We start from the raw sequence: 18,789 nt of genomic DNA, 5'->3' as shown, positions 1-18,789 counted from the left end.
AAGAGTGACGTGAAGCCAAAGCAGCCCCGGGAGCCACGGTGTCCAGGTGAGGGCTGTGGGGGGCTGGGAGAAGCAGAAACGGAGAAAAGAGGGCAGAGGAATCATGGGTAACATGGATGGAGCCGGTGGATTTGTTTTTATTACAGTTTACAGTCAGTAGATTTCGTATTAGTTTCAGGTGTGCAGCGTAGTGCTTAGACAAGCAGGTACTTTACACAGGGTTCCCCGGGCATTTCCAGCACCCCCGGCACCATCTGCAGGTGTGACAGTGTGCAGACATTCCTACGCGGCACTTGATGCCCCGTGACGGTTCTGTCGCCGCCAGTTTGTGCTCCTCCGTCCCTTCACCTTCTCCACCCACTGCCCAACCCCACAGCCTCTGCCAGCCGGCAGTTTGTTCTCTGCGTGCCAGTGGATTTAAATATATATGTATATATGTACTTATGTATTTACATGTAAACATATAAATGTATTTATATATAATTATATATGTAGATTTTTCCCCTTGCCTGTTGGGGAAGAGTAGAGGAGGCGCGGGTTTGAGGAAGGGGGTGGAGACTTCTCTCTGGCCCCACAGCACTGACAGCCCTGGCAGAGCTCCACGAACGTGTCATTCCTGGACAGGTGCGTGCTGGAGACAGGTGTGGGAACCACTGGCCTAGAAGTGGGTTTAGAGTCTTGAGATTGGAGCAGGCCACCTGGGGAAGGAGCTCAGCGATGGAGCCCGAAGGGCCCTGCGACTGAGTCTTCCTCCGAGTGATGCCACTAGGGAAGACCAATCAGGGCGGGCTTCGTGGGTACGCCCCCTGCCCGCCCCCGCCGTCAGAGTGGACAGTCCTGGGCCAGGTCTCCTCCTCCACCTCGCTGTCTGCTGTTCCAGGGCGGGGAGGCTGAGCGCCTCTCTTGCCCCTTGAGTAGGAGGCGTGGCTGGCTGGCGCATCACCGGCTGGGTGCTTTTCCTGCTCTGTGACGCGTAGCCCTGGGCGCAAAACGCGGCTGCCTGCCCCTGGCAGGGCCAGTCCTGAGCAGGCCCTAGAGTCACATCAGAGGATGGCTGCCCTGCAGCGCCTGGGGGCTTCACTCAGGCACTGTGTCCCCGCCTGCCGCTCAGGCAATTTCTGCTGCTTTGTCACTAGCGCTCGTGCCCGCGCCAAGTTCTACACGGACCCCGTGGAGGCTGTGAAGGACATCTCCGATGGAGCGAAGATCATGGTCGGCGGCTTTGGGGTCTGTGGGATTCCCGAGAACCTGATAGGGGCGCTGCTCAAGACCCGCGTGAGGGACTTGACCGTGGTCAGCAGCAACGTGGGCATGGACACCTTCGGGCTGGGCCTTTTAATGGGGTCCAAGCAGATCACCCGCATCATCTGCTCCTACGTGGGCGAGAACGTGCTGTGTGAGCAGCAGTTCTTGGCGGGAGAGCTGGAGCTGGAGATGACGCCGCAGGGCACCCTGGCGGAGCGCATCCGCGCTGGCGGGGCAGGGGTACCCGCCTTCTACACGCCCACGGCCTACGGGACCCTGGTCCAGGAAGGAGGCGCCCCCATCAGGTACGACCACGACGGCCACATCGCCATCATGAGTCAGCCCAGAGAGGTGAGGGAGTTTCACGGGCAGCACTATCTCCTGGAGCATGCCATCACGGCGGATTTTGCTCTGGTGAAAGGGTGGAAGGCCGACCGTGCGGGAAACGTCATCTTCAGGAAGAGCGCCAGGAACTTCAATGTCCCCATGTGCAAAGCTGCGGACATCTCCGTGGTGGAGGTTGAAGAAATTGTGGACGTGGGGTCGTTTGCCCCAGAAGACATTCATGTTCCTCACATTTACGTCGATCGCGTGATACAGGGGAAGAAGTACAAGAAAGTAATTGAGCACTTAACAGTCCGGAAAGAGGAAGATAAAAAAGCCATGTCTTCAGATGACATAAGAACACGAATCATCAAACGGGCAGCTCTTGAATTTGAGGACGGCATGTACGCCAACTTGGGCATAGGAATCCCCCTTCTGGCCAGTAACTACATCAGCCCCAACTTAACTGTTCACCTGCACAGTGAAAACGGAATCCTGGGCCTGGGTCCGTTCCCGCTGAAAGAGGAGGAGGCGGATGCAGATCTCATCAATGCGGGCAAGCAGACGGTCACCATTATTCCTGGGGGCTGCTTTTTCTCCAGCGACGACTCGTTCGCCATGATCCGAGGCGGACACCTGCACCTGACCATGCTGGGGGCCATGCAGGTTTCCAGGTACGGCGACCTGGCCAACTGGATGATCCCCGGGAAGAAGGTGAAGGGGATGGGGGGTGCGATGGATTTGGTGTCCAGCGTCAAGACCAGAGTGGTGGTCACCATGGAGCACTGCAACAAGGCCAACCAGCCCAAGATCCTGGAGAAATGCACGATGCCCCTGACCGGGAAGCGGTGCGTGGACCGCATCATCACGGAAAAGGCCGTGTTTGACGTGCACAAGAAGAAGGGCCTGACGCTGGTGGAGCTCTGGGAGGGCCTGACCGTGGAGGACATCAAAAAGAGCACGGGGAGCACCTTCGCCGTCTCACCCGACATCAGGCCCATGCAGCAGGTGACGCCCTGACCGGGAAGGAGGCCTTGCGCTCGGAGACGGTGGTTTTCAGTTTAAGCTCAGGATGTCATCCGAAGGAAGTCGGGAATCACTGTTCTCCATTTCGTAAGCAGTCTCTCCACTTTTCTCCTGGCATCTCGGGCTAGAAAGACTCTATTCTCTCGAGGGAAATGACTTTAAATAAAACAAAAGGAGAACAGAGACGTTTATCTTGTGTGTTCTGTGAGGACTCAGAAAGCTCTGCTACAGGCGCTGAGGACATAATGGGCTGCCCTGTCCCCTGCGATGTTTATGTCAAACCTGTTCCCCATAGGAAGGATTTCTTCCTCATGAATGAATGACGAGTGTGGGAAAATGGGGAGGGAGCAGCCCACCCAGAGAGCAGCTGACGCACCGTTTCACTGGCTCCGTGAAAAACACACGAACGTGAAAGTCCGTCTGTGCTCTGAAGACCTGCTGTCTGAATGCAAGATTCTTTCCTTTGACCATCTTCCTTTTACCTCTAGTTTCTCTCAAGTTTACTTTTTTCATGGTTGATTTATTTATTTTTAGAGATAGGAGGAGGGAGGAAGAAAGAGAGGGAGATCACCGAGAATCAAACCGACTTTCTGGTTCTCAGGCCGGTGCTCAGTCCACTGAGCTCCAACGGCCAGGGCCACTTCTGCCATTTCTGGGTTTTCTTTCGTGGCCTTTCATTCTGAGGCTAAAGTCTGTTTCTCCGCAGCCTCACCTTCTCCAGCCCCACATGTCTCCTCCTCCTTGCTAAATAGGTGTCTCTGGAAGGAAAGCGGGACCTGCTGAGGGGGACAGTGACCAGGCAATGGGAGGTACTGAAGGGGAAGGGACTATCAGTCTGACGAGCCACCAGGAAGTCTCCCCCATGAATCGTTCACCTGCGTGTTGCCAAAGGCTGTGGTGTGTGACGGGAGGAGTTCTAGAAACCTAACCAATGGACTGAGACGAGTTTGCTCATCCTTTTTTTAATATATTTTATTGATTATGCTATTACAGTTGTCCCATTCCCCCCCTTCAGTCCCCTCCACCCCCTCTCCCACCCACACTCCCCCCTCTAGTTCATGTCCATGAACTAGATGGACAAGTTCTTTAGCTTCTACATTTCCTATACTATTCTTGCCCTCCCCCTGTCTATTTTCTTCCTACCATCTATGCTACTTATTCTCTGTACCTTTCCCCCCTCTCTCCTCCTCCCACTCCCCTGTTGCTAACCCTCCATGTGATCTCCATTTCTGTGATTCTGTTTATGTTCTAGTTGTTTGCTTAGTTTGTTTTTGTTTTTGTTTTAGGTGTGGTTGTTCATAATTGTGAGTTTGCTGTCATTTTACTGTACATGTTTTTATCTTCTTTTTCTTAGATAAGTCCCTTTAACATTTCATAAAATAAGGGCTTGGTAATGATGAACTCCTTTAACTTATGTGAGAAGCACTTTATCTGCCCTTCCATTCTAAATGAAAGCTTTGCTGGATAGAGCAATCTTGGATGTAGGTCCTTGCCTTTCATGACTTGGAATACTTCTTTCCAGCCCCTTCTTGCCTGTAAGGTCTCTTTTGAGAAATCATCTGACAGTCTGGTGGGAACTCCTTTGTAGGTTACTGTCCCCTTATCTCTTGCTGCTTCTAGGATTCTCTCCTTCATTTTAATCTTAGCTAATGTTATTATGATGTGCCTTGGCGTGTTCCTCCTTGGGTCCAGCTTGTTTGGGACTCTGAGTTTCCTTGACTTCCTGGAAGTCCATTTCCTTTGCCAGATTGGGGAAGTTCTCCTTTGTTATTTGTTCAAATAAGTTTTCCACTTGTTGCTCTTCCTCTTCCCCTTCTGGTACCCCTATAATTCAGATGTTGGAACATTTAAAGATGTCCTGGAGGTTCCTAAGCCTCTCATTTTTTTGATTTCTTATTTCTCCATTCTTTTCTGTTTGGTTGTTTTTTCTTTCTGGTCCACTCCATCGATTTGAGTCCCAGTTTTCTTCCAATCACTGTTGGTTCCCTGTGCATTTTCCTTCATTTCATTTATTGTAGCCTGCTTTTATTCATCTAATTTGCAACCAAATTCAATCAATTCTGTGAGCATCCTGATCATCAGTGCTTTGAACTGTGCATCTGATAAGTTGGCTATCTCTTTGTCACTTAGTTGTATTTGCTGTGGAGCTTTGATCTGTTCTTCCATTCAGGCCTTTTTTTTTTTTTTTTTTTTGTCTTGTTGCTCCTGTTAGGTATGAGGGGCAGAGCCTTAGGTGTTCACTAGCGCGGGGCAACCCAGTTGCTCGGTTGTGATGCTGTATGTGGGGGCGGGGTCTGAGAGGGAACAATGGCAGTTGCCCTTCTCTCTGTCAGATTTCACTCTCTTCCACCACTTCCCCCAAGCTAACTGGGCCTTTCTGGTGCTAATTCCCATGTGGGTGGGCTTGTGCATGTTCCAGGACCCGGATGGTCTCTCCAATGCACTCTCCCATGAGGCTGGGAGTCTCTCCCTGTGCCTCACCTCCCACAGGTGTTTTCAATCAGTGTCCCAGGCTCTATTTCCCGGCGCTGGGACCCTGGGTTGTGCGGTCTGTCTCATTGCCCAATTTCACCTGGTTTATCTGTGCGTGAATATGGGACTGCCCGGAAAGCCAGCCGCCTTATGTGCAGTGCCTTGCTTCACAGTCACCACCTCGTTGGGTCTGCCAGCCGCCTGCACGCCCAGGGTCCGTCCGCTGCGGTCTTGCGCCCGGGATGCCTTACGAGCCTGGTGCCACGGCTTTTTGTGCTTCAATTGCTCTCCGCTCGGCTGCCCGACTCCGCCCTTCCTACCAGTCTGGATGAATGTGTATATTTTAACTCCTTGGTTGTCCGACTTCCATACAGTTCAATTTTCTGTCAGATCTGGTTGTTATCTTGTTTCTAAATTGCTACTGACCTTATTTTGGTTGTGCCAGGAGGCAGTGTGTCTACCTACGCCTCCATCTTGGCCAGAAGTCCGGGTTTGCTCATCTTAACTCACGGTGTTCCTGCGTCGTCCTGAACAGACACGTAGATCCTTCTTCTCTGTTGTGGAGCCCAATCCGGGTGCTCGTTAACACTCTTTTGTAATCCAAGAGCCGGCTGTGAGGTATTTTATCCTGAATCCTTAGTGTCAAAGACAAGGAAGAAAAAAGTGAGCTTATATGGGTGTGTTTGGGGGGTGGAGGGCTCTTAAAACCTGACATGGAGCTTGCACTTCCTAAGCATAGCTCTGGGGGGCGCATGACCAACATGAGCCCCTTAGGTAAGAGCGGGAAATTCCATCTGGACAAGGAAGGCTTTTCAGGGAGGCCTCCCTGGGGCCTCTTCCCCAGGGAAGTGACGGATCCTGGAATGGAGAGGTGGGAGACAGTGCTCACTGAGGGAACAGTTTGGGGTTGTGGGGGGAGTGGCCAGGGACCATGACCAGATAGGGGTAGGTGGCATGGAATGTCACTGAGTGAACTGGGGCACCCATGGAGGCTTCTGGGCAGATGTGCCCCGGGTGTCAGGGGAACTTTCCATCAGCAGCAAGGAGCAGGCAGAGGCTCCAGGGCAGACCAGTTACAGGGTTGCTAAGCAGCAGAAAGAAGGAAAAGGATTGAGTTTCCCGTCCTCGGGCAATGAAGTCACACCTGCAGGACAAAAACAGACCCAGTTCACAGCTGGGATTCCTGTCAGGTGTCAACCATGCACCCTGAGTGCCCTTCAACGTGGCAGCAGAGTCACATCCATGACCAGGGCAGGGGCTGCAGGAAAGGGTCCAGGGCCACCCAGAGTCTAGGGGAGAGATGGCAGCCATCTGGGCCTGGCATATTTGGGGAGGGGCATGAGTTAGGGCTCGACTCCTGCCCTGGGACAGGAGAGGGCTAGTGAGGTGCCAGGACATCAGGGCCCCGATGGGGCGGACTCTGACATGGGTGAACCTGGAAGTTTCATGGGGCCCACCTGGCTCAGAGGAGCAGCCTGTCCGTCTGGACCTCAGGGGGGAGCCCTGTGTGGCCCGCACCTCCAGGCACGGCCCCACACACACCCGATGCCTGCCAGCACCCTCACACGGTCAGGTCTAGAGGCAGGGACCCAGGACCCGGAGTCCCCTAAGCTCCCCCCACTGCCTTTCTGGAAAGGGACCTGCCAGACCTGGTGTGTTCATGTACAGCTAGCCCCCCCACCCACATCACAGTCAGGAAGTGGGGAGCCCTGCTCAAGATGGGGTGGGGAGAGAGCAGAGCCCTTTGGGAGGGGAGCTCCGGGCTCTGGGAGGAGGTCCTGGGGGTCCTTTCCCAGGCCTCCCAGAGTGGGCCTTCTGAAAGACCAGGGGTCAGTCCCCTGCCCCCGCCCCCCCAGCCAGGCCTCTGCAGGTCATGCTGGCGAAGGGCAGGTTGTCCTGGCTGGGTTGCACTGGAGCTCCACTCCAGTGCTGTGTTGATGACAGTCGCCGGGCGCTCCTGTCTGCACTGTTGCCTCCTCCTCATGGCCTCACTGGCCTTTCCCAGGCCTTTCATGTGTCTGGCGGCTTGTGTCCTCGTGGTTCCGCTGCTTCCTCATGACTGCAACTTGCCATGACCCAAACTCTTCCAAGTGGCTTCTGTCCGGGTCCTCCAGCAACAGCCCCTGCAGCTGCAGCCCCTGTCTTAGCAGGTCCGGCCCTGAGTGGGGCCTCTGATGGGCCCGGTGCATGGCTTTGTGGCAGGTGAAGGCATAGGCCAAAGGCTGCTCTCAGGACTAATTAGCTGTTCAATTCACTGAGGCCCATGAACTCAGTCTAAAGCTCAGCTATTTGAGAGCCGACCTTTGAGCAGGATTGTGGGCGGGGCAGGCGATGTCCTTGACCTGTAGTGTGTGATGCAGAATCACGTCAGACCTGCTGATGGAAGAAATATATATACCTACATATGTGAACGTATGCACACTGTATGCAAATTGTGTGTGTTGTGTGCAGACACATGTGTGTGCGTGTGTATCAGGGATGCAGCACTGAGGAAATGCACACGGAAGTGGAACAGTTGCCTGTGGTTTAGGAAACAGAAAAATGAGTTGGTAATCACGCTCCGGTTGTTAGAATCCCACAGGAAAAGAAAATGAAGAGGTTCTATCTCATTCTCTTCTTTATAATGAAAGCTGGGAAGTAACCTAAATGTACAACGATAAACTCATCTCCAAGAAAATGATGGTGTATGAGTTTTTCTCAAAAGCCTTTTTATAGTCGTTACTATATTGCGTTGACAATTAAAACACCAAGGGCTCATTTGGGAAGACAAAGAGGCCCAGGAAGGTGGTTTCCTTGGCGGAGCCGACACTTGCAGGCTAGTGAGTGCTCCTCACGGCGGCCTCAGCCTTGAAGCGGCTGTGGGTGAAATCCCGTTTTTATAGACCTCACTCTTCCTGGGGCTGAGGCGCCAATCACGTCCCTGCCCGCAGCCCTCTCTTTCTTTCTTTTTTAAACCACTGACGGGGTCTTGTGGATAAGAACTTGGGCTCTGGAATTAGACCGATGTCAGTTAAACCCCAGCTCCGGGACTTGAGTCCAGTGCCTCTGCCCCTCTGAGCCCGGAGCCGGTCTGTGGCATCGGGGAAGAGAGAGCGCCCCCTCTTGGGCGCTGCCCTGCAGGGCAGGCACGGGCCCAGCCCTGGCAGTGGCTCCCATCAGCGGGGTGTCATCATCCCACCTTAACACCCCAGAAATGGGGGGCCAGGAGTCCTCAGACGGAGGTGGGTCCCTGGCCGTGGGGCTCTGGGAGACCACGGCGTGACTGTGGAGGTTCCCAGTGACACGTGGGGTCCGGGACTACTGTAAAGACGAGCGAGACCCTCAGGCGAAATGATACGGAAGGCTGTGAAATGCCTCGGGCTCCGCCGTGTACCCGACTGTCACCCTTGCTGACCCTGCGGTTCACCAGGCCCTCCTCCCACCCTCGCCCTCAGACCTGCCTGCCGGGGCCGGGGCTGGCCAGGGGGCGCCGGTCCTCAGCCGAGGAAGCCGAGGTCCTCAGCTTTCGTGCTCCGCGCCCACCGGGCCGTCAGGGGCGCCGGCTGCGTGCCCGCGCGGAGCCACCGCCCCCAAGTGACCCTCTCTCTCCTCTCTCTGTCCCAGGGCGCAGCGTGGATCCTGGCCTGGCCGGTCTGCTGGGGCGACGGGCGCCGCGCTCCAAACAGCCTTTCATGGTCACTTTTTTCAGGGAGAGCCCCAACCCCACCCGAGTCCCTCGGGCAGTGAGGTCCCTGAGGCGGAGGCTGCCGAAGAAAAGCAACGAGCTGCCGCAGCCGAACAAGCTCCCAGGGATCTTCGGTGAGACCCGCGCGGCCGGGGTCTGGGGGGCCGAGGGCCTTTGGCCGAGGGCCAGGGGTGGCCACGGGGTCTCCTGGTGCTCAGAAGGGCTCAAGCCGATGGTCACGCCTCCAGCCGCCTTGCCTGCCACCCCCCTTTGCCCAGGCCCCCTGTGGACCGGCCACTGCACTGTCTCTCGGGCCTCCCCGCCACCCGGCAGCCCCTTCTCTGCCGCCCCCTGCGCCCCAGGCCTCCCCAGACGCCTCCTCCAGCTTCGGGGGGGTCCTCTCTCCGGGCGGCGCCGCCCCACGCCCCTCGGCCCTTTCCCAGGCAGCCTGCAGGACGCCAGCTGCTGAGGCAAAGGTCCCCCCACCAGGCGAAGACCCTCGGGATCGGGACGGGCCTGCCCTGCCCGGGTGCCCTCCTCTCCTTCACGGTGCCGGCCCTTTGGCCGGTTCACACGGAGCCCCTCGGCCGCGGGATGGGTGCGGCAGGACAGGGGGCGAGGGCGGGGCGTGTCTCAGAAGGAAGCAGGAGGCGCCCCAGCCTGATGGCAGAAAGGCACCTGGGGCAGTTTCTGGAGCATCCGGGGGCCCACGGGCAGAAGTCCGGGAGGCTGGGCTGAGCGTGGGGCGACTCCGGAGCCATCTGGAGCCGCCGGAGGCCCTTGAGTTGGGTCACGGCACCAGCAGCGCTGCGGGGAGGGGCCTGATGAGACCAAACGGTTTAGCTTCCCGTCATTCATTCATCCCACAAGTGTGCCCCCCAGGGCATCCCCGCCCTGGGAGCCCCCGTGGTAGCCGCACAGAGCGGGACCCCAGAAAAGACCTTGCGCCGTCTGTCCCCTGCAGATGACGCCCACGGCTCCCACGGCCGGCAGGTCTGCCGTCGGCACGAGCTCTATGTCAGCTTCCAGGACCTCGGCTGGCTGGTAATCGCTACTTTTCCCTCACTTTCGGTTTTTTTTTTTTAAGGCTTTTTAGAAAAAAAAAAGATTTTATTTATTTGTTTTCAGAGGGGAAGGGAGAAAGAGAGGGAGAGAAGCATCAATGCGTGGTTGCCTCTCACACGCCCCCTACTGGGCACCCGGCCTGCAACCCAGGCGCGTCCCCTGACTGGGACCCAAGTGGAGGCCCTTTGGTTCGCAGGCCGGTGCGCAGTGCACTGCACCACACCAGCCAGGGCTCCCCTCACTGTCTGCCTCAACAGTGTAAGTGGCTCCGGGAGGAGGTAGAATTATAGGGAATTTTATTGTCTCATGTATTATTTTTTTCTGTGTTTTCCAAGTTTTGTAAAAGGTGAATATGTTGCTTTTATTGTAACAAAGTGCTTTTCGGTAAAAATTATGAACATGGAGATCCTCTGAATCCTGAGCCATAAAACATCAGAGTTTCAACAGGAAACCAAAGCCAGGGGGCAGTGCCTTTGCTGCGATGGCAGCTGCAGGACACGTGGGCCGAGGAGGACAGGCGGGGAGGATGATGCTGAGCACTGAGGATGGGTGACAGGGACAGAGCTCATTTCCAGGCCTGTCTGCCGAGGGTCTTGGGGTGGATGGCAGGCTTTGGTGGGCCTGCCCCAGGAGGGGCTCGAGGGTGGGTCGACAGGTCCCTGAGGCTGAGTGAGGAAGGGCGAGGGGCAGCCCTGACTCTTCCTGTGACAGGTGCTGGGTAGAGGGGTTGGGAGGGGCCACATGGTGGGACTCACCTTCTTCCTCCCGCCCACCCAGGACTGGGTCATCGCCCCCCAAGGCTACTCGGCCTATTACTGTGAAGGGGAGTGCTCCTTCCCGCTGGACTCCTGCATGAACGCCACCAACCACGCCATCGTGCAGTCCCTGGTCAGTACCAGCCTGTCCTGCCTGGGCCCCGGGGGAGGGTGCCCTGCAGAGAGGGGTTCAGACAGCAGAGGGGAATGCGCACCTGCTGGGGTCTCAGGGAGGCTTCTCCGCATGGCACCTCGGCCGTACGCAGGTGCAGTTGAGTTCCCACACCTGTGCAGGCACTGGTCCCTGTGTGGCCACGCTGTGTGCATGTGTAGACTCACTGCTGGTATGTACACCTGTGCACACACATGCAGGTACATGTGGTGGGACCCAGACTCCTAAGGGCAGCCTGCTGGTGGTCCCACGCACACCCCGCCCCCAGACAGACAGGCATCCCACCTGGGCACCCATGTGCTCTGAACACGTGTGCTCCGCACACCAGCTTGTTTGACCTCCTGTGACATGTGCACACGCGGGGCAGGCAGGTGTGTGTGTCCACTCACCCTCTTCATGGGGAGTGCGGAGAGTCACCCGTGAGCCCTTGTGCACAGGGCTCTTCTGGGCTTGGGCTGCCCTTCCGGTCACTCCCCTTGGCCCTTTCTTCTGATCCTCCCACTCCTTTTCCCACGGCCGGTGCGGCCTTGGGTGTGCTGGTGCCTGGGGTGACCGCACTGCTGAGCAATAATTTCTATGAGGACAATCACTGCCGCTTGTTACTCAGTGTTTTACACAGTGTGTGTGTGTGTGTGTGTGTGCGCGCGCCCGTGTGCATGCATGTGTGTTGAGACTTCTTTCTAGAACGTTCACCTAGACTCCTAGTTCCTAGGATGCCCTTGCCTTATGTTTACGTAGTAAGAGGCTGGCAAGGCGATGCTCTAGGGGGAGAGCAAGTGGATGTGGGGAAAGCTGCTTTGCCTCTTTTCTCAACGTCAGATGGGATTTGCTGGACCCGGGGCTGCCTTCCCTGGTGAAACTCAGGGGTGACAGGCTGTGTGTAATGGCCACCCAGGCCTCCCGTCCCACATGCCGGTGCGTCTCCGGGCCCTGTGAGGGGTGTGGGGTGAGGACTGCACCTGCACCTCCAGCCTGTCCCCCACCAACCATGCCTCTGTCCAGGCTTCGGGTCCCTACTGCGGGTCGGCAGGAGTGAGTGCTCAGCGTGTCGTGGGTGCAGACAGGACAGCAGCTGCCTTCTGGGGGGGCTGTTATTGACACACGAGCCGGGTCCTGTGAGGAGGGGAGCCCAGGCCTCTGCACGAGGAGGAAGAACGCTCCGGGCAGAGACCCCCGGGCCCCAGGGCAGGGGCAGCTGGGTGGGCTCCGGCCTGCGTGGAGGCGGGGCTGGAGAGGAGTGCAGGCGGGCCCAGGGAGGTGACGCTGGGCGGGCTGGGGCCCCTAACACAGGCCGTGAGGTCCCTGATAAGGTGGCAGGTGGGTGGATTTCATCCCAAATAACCTGAGGTGCTATTGCAGGGTTTTAGGGAGCAGCATCACAATCTGACTGACTCTCTAGAGCACAGGTGGCAAACACAAGGCCCGCGGGCTGAATCCGGCCCTCCGCCTTGTTTTATCCGGCCGGCATCTTGTTTCTACCTGGTGGCAGCACCGAGCTCCTTGCCCCTAGTTAAGGAGTAGTTAGATTTATACAGTCCTCAAATTACATTCGGCCCTTTGAAGACCACTGTGAGGCTGATATGGCCCCCGGTGACAATGAGTTTGACACCCCTGTTCTAGAAGCATCTCTCTGGGTGTGGTGAGAGGACTGGACCGTGGGTGGAGGGTGCAGGAAGCCAGGAGACAGTGGGGCTGCGGTCACCACGGTCACCTGACAAGAGGGCCAGGGGGGCTGGAGGGTAGTGAGAGGTAGCCAAAGCCCTGTAGGTGGGGGAGGCAGGGTGGCTCTCAGGGTTGGGTGGGAGCGACAAGGGGAGGGAGCAGGGCCTCTAGGGGAAGGCTGAGCCATGGAGTGGGTGAGGCCCGTGGGGCGGAGTTGTTGTGGGGTGGGAGGAGAATCTGGGGGATTGCTCATCTACTTCTGCCACCACACGCACATGTGAGGCCTGATGAGACCCCATGTGGCCAAGTCGGGTGGGTGGCTGGGGTGTCCTGGGGACCTAGAGAGGGAAAGTGTCCCTCCAGGCTCACTCTTAGGGTATTATCCATGCAGCAACTGGGCGGTGGTGGGGGTGGGGGTCCCACTAAAACACAAATCTGACCTCATTCTTGGCTGAGAAACTTCCCTTCACTTCCCATAGTCTTCAAGAGGAAGTCTGAGTCCTCAGCCACGGACTGGGGCCCCTCATTAGCCTCTCTGCCAGCCTGGAGGACACCCCAGCACGCACCCCAGTGCCCTCATCTCCCTGCACATGCTCCCTGCCAGCACGTGCCGCAGGTGTCCACCTCCCTGCCTTCCTGGCTTTGCACTTGCCATTCCACCCGGAGGGCCTGCTCCTCTGCCCCAAGTCCAGCCGACTCCTGACCGCCCCACGAGCCTCAGCTGTGGTCCTTCCCTGCCAGGGGTGGTCGCTGGCACAGAAGCCCCCGAAGTGCTGGGGCCTATCGGGATTGTGGTGCCCTCTTGTTTCCACAACAGAATCGTGCATCCTGTTGTCTGTTGGAGTGTTCCCCCTGTGTCGCCTTCCCTTTCCACCAAGGATGAGAGCAGGGACCATGTCTGGGACATTTCTGTGCTCCCTGTCCTGGCACGGCAGCTACAAGCTTGTGTGTGAGATACATTTGTGTTGGAAATGGAAAAAGTACCATTATACCCATTTCACAGAGTAGAAAACTGAGGCTCACAGATGTGTGATTTATACCCGTAGTAACAGAACCTCTGATTTGGTCTCCTCGTGGCTCAAAAACAAATTGAATGGAATGGCACATTAGACTACAAATCGATGTTTGGTGTCACACGGAACCCTAAAGGGCAGTTTCTCTTTCTGTCTCTGACCCGATGAAGCTCTGGTCCTGGGTGGAGTCACGGAAAGGCAGTGTCCCAGCCTTTCTCGGGACTCTCCAGTGCCCTGGGTCCGCAAAGGCCTTCCCCGGTTTTCAGCCACTGAGCACCCATGATGGGCACACCGGGGTGTGTTGCCTGGCTCCTTTCACGTGGGTCTGGGAATGCCAAGGCCAGACATCACATGTGGAGGCTGGGAAGTTGGGGAGCAGTGGCCCCCGTGTCCCAGTCTGACTGGACATCCCCTCAGAGGCCTCGGCTCCCCTGTGGGCCGTAGAGAGGCTCTGGGCCCAGGCCAGCCCAGTGCCCAGCTGACAGTCCTCCTGGCCGGCGGGCTCAGAGCTGGGGCTTCGGGGACAAGGCTGGGCACTGGGGAACAGGGGCCAGGCTGCCAGACAGGTCCCCCCATCAGACAGCTGCGTCTGGGTCCAGCTCTGCGGCCTCTGTGGATAGCTGGGTGGTCCTGGGCCCTCGGATTGCCCCCCACCCCCATGGAGGGAAGCAGGTTTCCTTACTCTCCTGCCCCAGATAGCTCGGGGCCGCCTTCCGGGCCATCAGCTCGGGGCCCTGACGAGGAGTCCAGTGTAAACTCAGCTCAAGCTGCCAAGTCTCAGGATAAATATTTGTATGGAGGCCGAAATAGCTCCTCAGGCAGGCTCTTTGTGGTGGGTGAAGCCGGTTCAGAGGGGGGAGCAGGGTCACTGCACCTGGGCCCAAGTCCTCCTGGGCCACAGCACACGTGGCCTGTGTGCCCTCAGGTTCATCATTGCCAGAGTGACACCTGCCTCAGAAGCTGTCAGAGGGTGAAATGAAAGAGCTCCCAGAAATAACGGTGTCGAGCACCCGGGGTGGACCTAGAAGCCTAGGCTTTATCCCGTTGGCCTGTGAACACTCGCTGGGTCACAGGAGGGGGAGACAGACAGTAAACAGCTAAGGTAGCCTAGACAAGATGTGATCAGGGACATTCTGGGAGAGAGGAGGGAGGGGTGGAGGGGACCCTGGAGGGACGGTGGTCCAGGGACCTCAGGCAGAGGGACCCGCCACCAGGTGCATTGTGTGCTGGGGACCAGCAGGGTCCTCAGGTCTGAGGGGAGTGGGTGCGGCAGGGAGCAGGCAGGTGCCCAGGCTGTGCCCTGAGGGCCTTGGGGCAGGGCAGGGAAGGGGTCGAGTAGGGTCATGTAGGGCTGTGGTCAGTGGAACAGGGTAGGGGCGGGCAGCTGGAGACCTGGGGCAGGTGGGAGCTGGGGGCAGGGGCCGGGCGGGCCTGGGAGAAGCCCTTGGTGCTCACGCCTCTGCCTGCCACCCCCTCCCTGGCCAGGTGCACCTGATGAAGCCAGACGCAGTCCCCAAGGCGTGCTGCGCGCCCACCAAGCTGAGCGCCACCTCCGTGCTCTACTACGACAGCAGCAACAACGTCATCCTGCGCAAACACCGCAACATGGTGGTCAAGGCCTGTGGCTGCCACTGAGGCCCCGCCCCCAGCCACTGCAGCACCTCTCAGCCAGACCAGCCCCTCTCCGGAGGCTAAGACCCTCAAACCCAGTCAGACCACAGACAGGACTGGCACAGAGAGGCCTCAGAGATCCACATGACCATGGCCTTCCCTCCTTCCCACCTGGGCTGGATCCTTTCAGGCCCCTCTGCCCCCTCCCCTGCCCGAGGTTGTGATAGATTCTGGCCTCCACTCCCGGTGGTCTCAGTCATCAAGCCAGGTTCCTTCCCAGCCCTCGCCCCCAGTGACATGTGCTGACTTTAGGGTTGGCACAAAAGTCCTGTCTGAGGACCTGCCCTTGCTCATGGCTGGCCCAGGCTGTGGACAGATGTGGAATGACTTGAGGGGCACCCGGAGCCCGAGGTGCCCACCTCAGGCCCTCTGCTCTCCGTGACAGGGGCGGGGGTACGTAGACAGGTCTGGGCCACCTTCGGTTGCCTGCCTTTCTCAGGGGCAGACCTAGGCGCTGCCGGGCACTTCTGTTAAAGAGCAGGGACTTGCCCTCCGTGTTCCATATTTGCCGATCTGAATTAGCAAACTGCTGACCCTGGGGAGGCAGGTGGGCAACTCCAGAAAGAGCTGAATGAACGACATGGTGTAGGGCTAAGGCCAATGGCATTTATCTTCTGTCTTCCTGTCCTTGATCTGTCCGCTTTCTGGGGAAGATGTGCAGTGCATTGAAATTTTGCCTTTGGAGAAACAAAAAATCTTTGGGGCTTTACTGACCCATCTGTGTGTCATTACGCTGAACCATGGGGAGTTCAGCTCTGCGGGAAAGTCATCTTTTTACTGAGCCAAGAATACATTGGGTGGGCCAGGATGACAGTGCCTGGCACAAATGACATAATTTTCCTTTTCCCTCTACATGGCAGACAGCAGTAATCGATCTTGATATTTGTACCTCCAAATCTGATAGACTTGCAGCGCGATCAGCACGAGCTCCGGGCAGCCACTGCCAGTGCGTTTGAGGTGGCATGTGAAGTAAAGCCTCCCTGCCGTCTCCTGCTAAGGAGCAATGCGGTCTACCCGGGGCGGTGTGTCTGCGACACTGGGCAGCCTGTGGCCCGGTGTCGGCCCAGGGCAGGGACTTGCCAGCACCTGTTGTGTCCATAAGTTGTCAAAAACAGGCTGGTCACCAAAGTCTGCGTCATCCCCTGTGCCCAGGAGCCCCATCCTGTTTTTGCGGCTCCTGTGAGCCAAAGAAAAGGCCCCTGTCCCAGGGGAGTGACAGGCAGTAATTAGGATGAGCTGGGTGGGGAGGTTCCCGGAAACCACTGTTCTCCTCGGAGCAGCAGAGGCAGTTGGGGTGTTTATTTGATTTCTGACTTGCTAAACCTGTAATTTACCTGCTGGACCAGACAGAGTCCAGCTGCCCGAACCCTGAAATACTGTGTCATTAATAGCAAACCCTGGGCCCGCCCCAACCCACAGGCATGGCCCACAGAGGCAGAACGACCTGTGTGTGCAAGGACGCACATCCCAGGGGTTCACTCTGCACCCTGAGGACAGGCTCCAGGACAGCAGACCTGGAGCAGGGGGAGCCGGAGGCTGGGGCCATGCTGCAGGACAGCGGCCTCCACACCTGGACCTGGGAGGGGTGCTGGGAGCAAATGCAGAGGAAGATACCCTTCCAAGGGGCCATACTGTAAGGTAGTGAGCTCTCCATCTGTGCAGGGATTTAAGCTTTGGTCTAGATGTCGGGAGACCCAACTCGTAGGTGGCTTCCTCCTGCAGGCCTCACTTCCTATCTTTAACACGAAGGCAGGGCACTTCCTGATCTCCAGCGGGCCTTCAACCAAGGAGTCGGCATCTGAGCACTGAGCCCAGATGCAGCCTCATGACCCTGAATGCAGAGCCCTGGATGCCATTACAAGTCTGAGTCACGAACCAGGTGGCCATCACGAATTGGCAAACATGGAACCTATTTGCGATTCCAGTAGTTATGTGATGGCTCTGTCTTCTCAACATCAAGGATTGTCTTTTAGGTGACTGCAAATTTAAAATTAGCCAATTATTTTGACAGCTAAGTTTTTACTTCTCCTGGTATCTTTCATACCCAGCAATGGCCTGGCATAGGCAGGGGTGCACCAGAAACGTCTGTCCGATTACCCAAAGGTCTGTAGATATGGCATTCACCTTCCCTACCAACCAGGCTGTGCACAGCAGGAATGAATAGGAGTTGCAGAACAACTGAAAAACAATAAATCATTGTGTGCCTACCTGGCCACCAGACTTCCCGCAACTTCTGAGACCTAGGCACCAAATGAAATCCAACAGAAAAAGCCCTGAGCAGTGAAATAATTGTGGACACAAAGCCCATGCACTGTATCCCATGAGGTATCTTATTTGCTGAGCCAAGAATGGCAGCTCCAGAGGGTGGCCCAGGCTGGCAGGTACACAGCACAGGAGCCACGATTTCCCTTTCTCTTGCTCGGAACATGGCTTGTTTATCTAGTCACACCAGACCAGAAGGATAAATAAGGGTGGTCAGTGCACACCCGCTGACAGCAACGAGAAGTCACTTGACAGTTGACAGGAAGGGAGGGCACATGGAAAAACAGGCTAAAGAGCAATGCACGTCAGCCTTGATATTTGCAGTGCAATCTTGGCCTCAATATCAAGCTGTCTTCTAACTAAGGTAGGGGTCACAGGTTCTGGAAACATCCCTAGGAAATAGGGAAGAGGCAGCATAGCAGGAGTATAGATTTGGGGAGCCAAATAGATTTGAATCCTGGTTCTTCCTCCACACAACAGGAGATGAGCTCTTTCCTTCCAGGCTGTTCTAGGGATGAGATGTGTACATATACATTTAGGACAATGCCTGGTTTATAAATGCTTAACAACTGGTCCCTGCTGGTATTATTACAAATGAATTGGCTAATTTTGTGCCCCTTCCATTCTTGTCCACTAAACCTCCTCCCAGAATGTGTCCTACAGGTGATGGTGTATTTATCTCAGAGCTAGGCTTCTAAAGTATCTACACACTGCAATCGGTCGGGCGCAGGACTTGAACTTTCACCTGCTTGGAAGGCCTGAGGCAAATGCCCAGCTTTGCCAGCTACAGCTAGGGCTGTGCAACTTCAGTGGTCCCAACGCAGGGATCCCACGGTCCTGTAGAGGGCGCTCAGTACTCAACAAGTGCCTCAGTTTTTTTTTTTTATGTGTACCATGTCTTAAGTTTTTTTTATTTATTGATTTTAAATAGAGGAAGAGAGAGAGAGAGAAACATCGATTTGCTGTTCCAATTATTCATGCATTCGTTGGTGGATTCCTGTGTGGTGCGCCCTGACCACGGATGAAACCCACAACCTTGGCGTATCCGGACAATGCTCTAACCACCTGAGCTCCCTGGCCAGGGCCCCTGAGCAATTTAAACAGGGGCTGGTCCTTCTCAGGTTTTCCTACTTATGCAAAGGCCTTGTGTAAACACTTAACCATTTTTTAATGTGTTTTCCATTTACTATAAAAATAATGCAGTTTTGGAAAGAAATTTAAAACAAAAAAATACAACTCAAGTCTCCATAGTTCTAAGACTCAGATAAACACTTAATATTTTGTGAATTTATTTCTAGTTTTTTTTCCTCTTAGGATAAACATATAGAGGTTCACGTATTATAGGTAGGTATTTTTACAAGATTGGTATCATGCATTAACTACTTCAAGATACGCTTTTCCCACTTTCTTATATGGTGAAAATCTCCCCCTTAATAAATATTTTTTGAAAACATGGCT

The 18,789-nt window shown here is 56.1% G+C and overlaps 2 protein-coding genes across 2 annotated transcripts in view; both read left to right on the top strand.

The window, feature by feature from the left end:
* Positions 1–18,498, top strand: part of BMP8B (bone morphogenetic protein 8b) — a 32,596-nt gene extending 14,098 nt beyond the window's left edge. Inside the window, exons 4-7 of the mRNA XM_028513073.2 lie at positions 8,671–8,865; positions 9,696–9,775; positions 10,574–10,684; positions 14,884–18,498. Of these exons, the coding sequence (XP_028368874.1) occupies positions 8,671–8,865; positions 9,696–9,775; positions 10,574–10,684; positions 14,884–15,033 (536 nt within the window). The 3' untranslated portion in view covers positions 15,034–18,498. The remainder of the gene's footprint in view (positions 1–8,670; positions 8,866–9,695; positions 9,776–10,573; positions 10,685–14,883) is intronic.
* OXCT2 (3-oxoacid CoA-transferase 2) lies at positions 933–3,378 on the top strand. The gene has a single exon (XM_028513072.2). The coding sequence runs from the start codon at positions 1,051–1,053 to the stop codon at positions 2,587–2,589; it is 1,539 nt and encodes a 512-aa protein (XP_028368873.1). The 5' UTR covers positions 933–1,050; the 3' UTR covers positions 2,590–3,378.
* Positions 18,499–18,789: the final 291 nt, after the last annotated feature.

The sequence above is a fragment of the Phyllostomus discolor genome, chromosome 5 (genome assembly GCF_004126475.2).
Source record: "Phyllostomus discolor isolate MPI-MPIP mPhyDis1 chromosome 5, mPhyDis1.pri.v3, whole genome shotgun sequence".
NCBI classification, from domain to species: domain Eukaryota; kingdom Metazoa; phylum Chordata; class Mammalia; order Chiroptera; family Phyllostomidae; genus Phyllostomus; species Phyllostomus discolor.
This window is presented reverse-complemented; position numbering and strand designations above follow the sequence as displayed.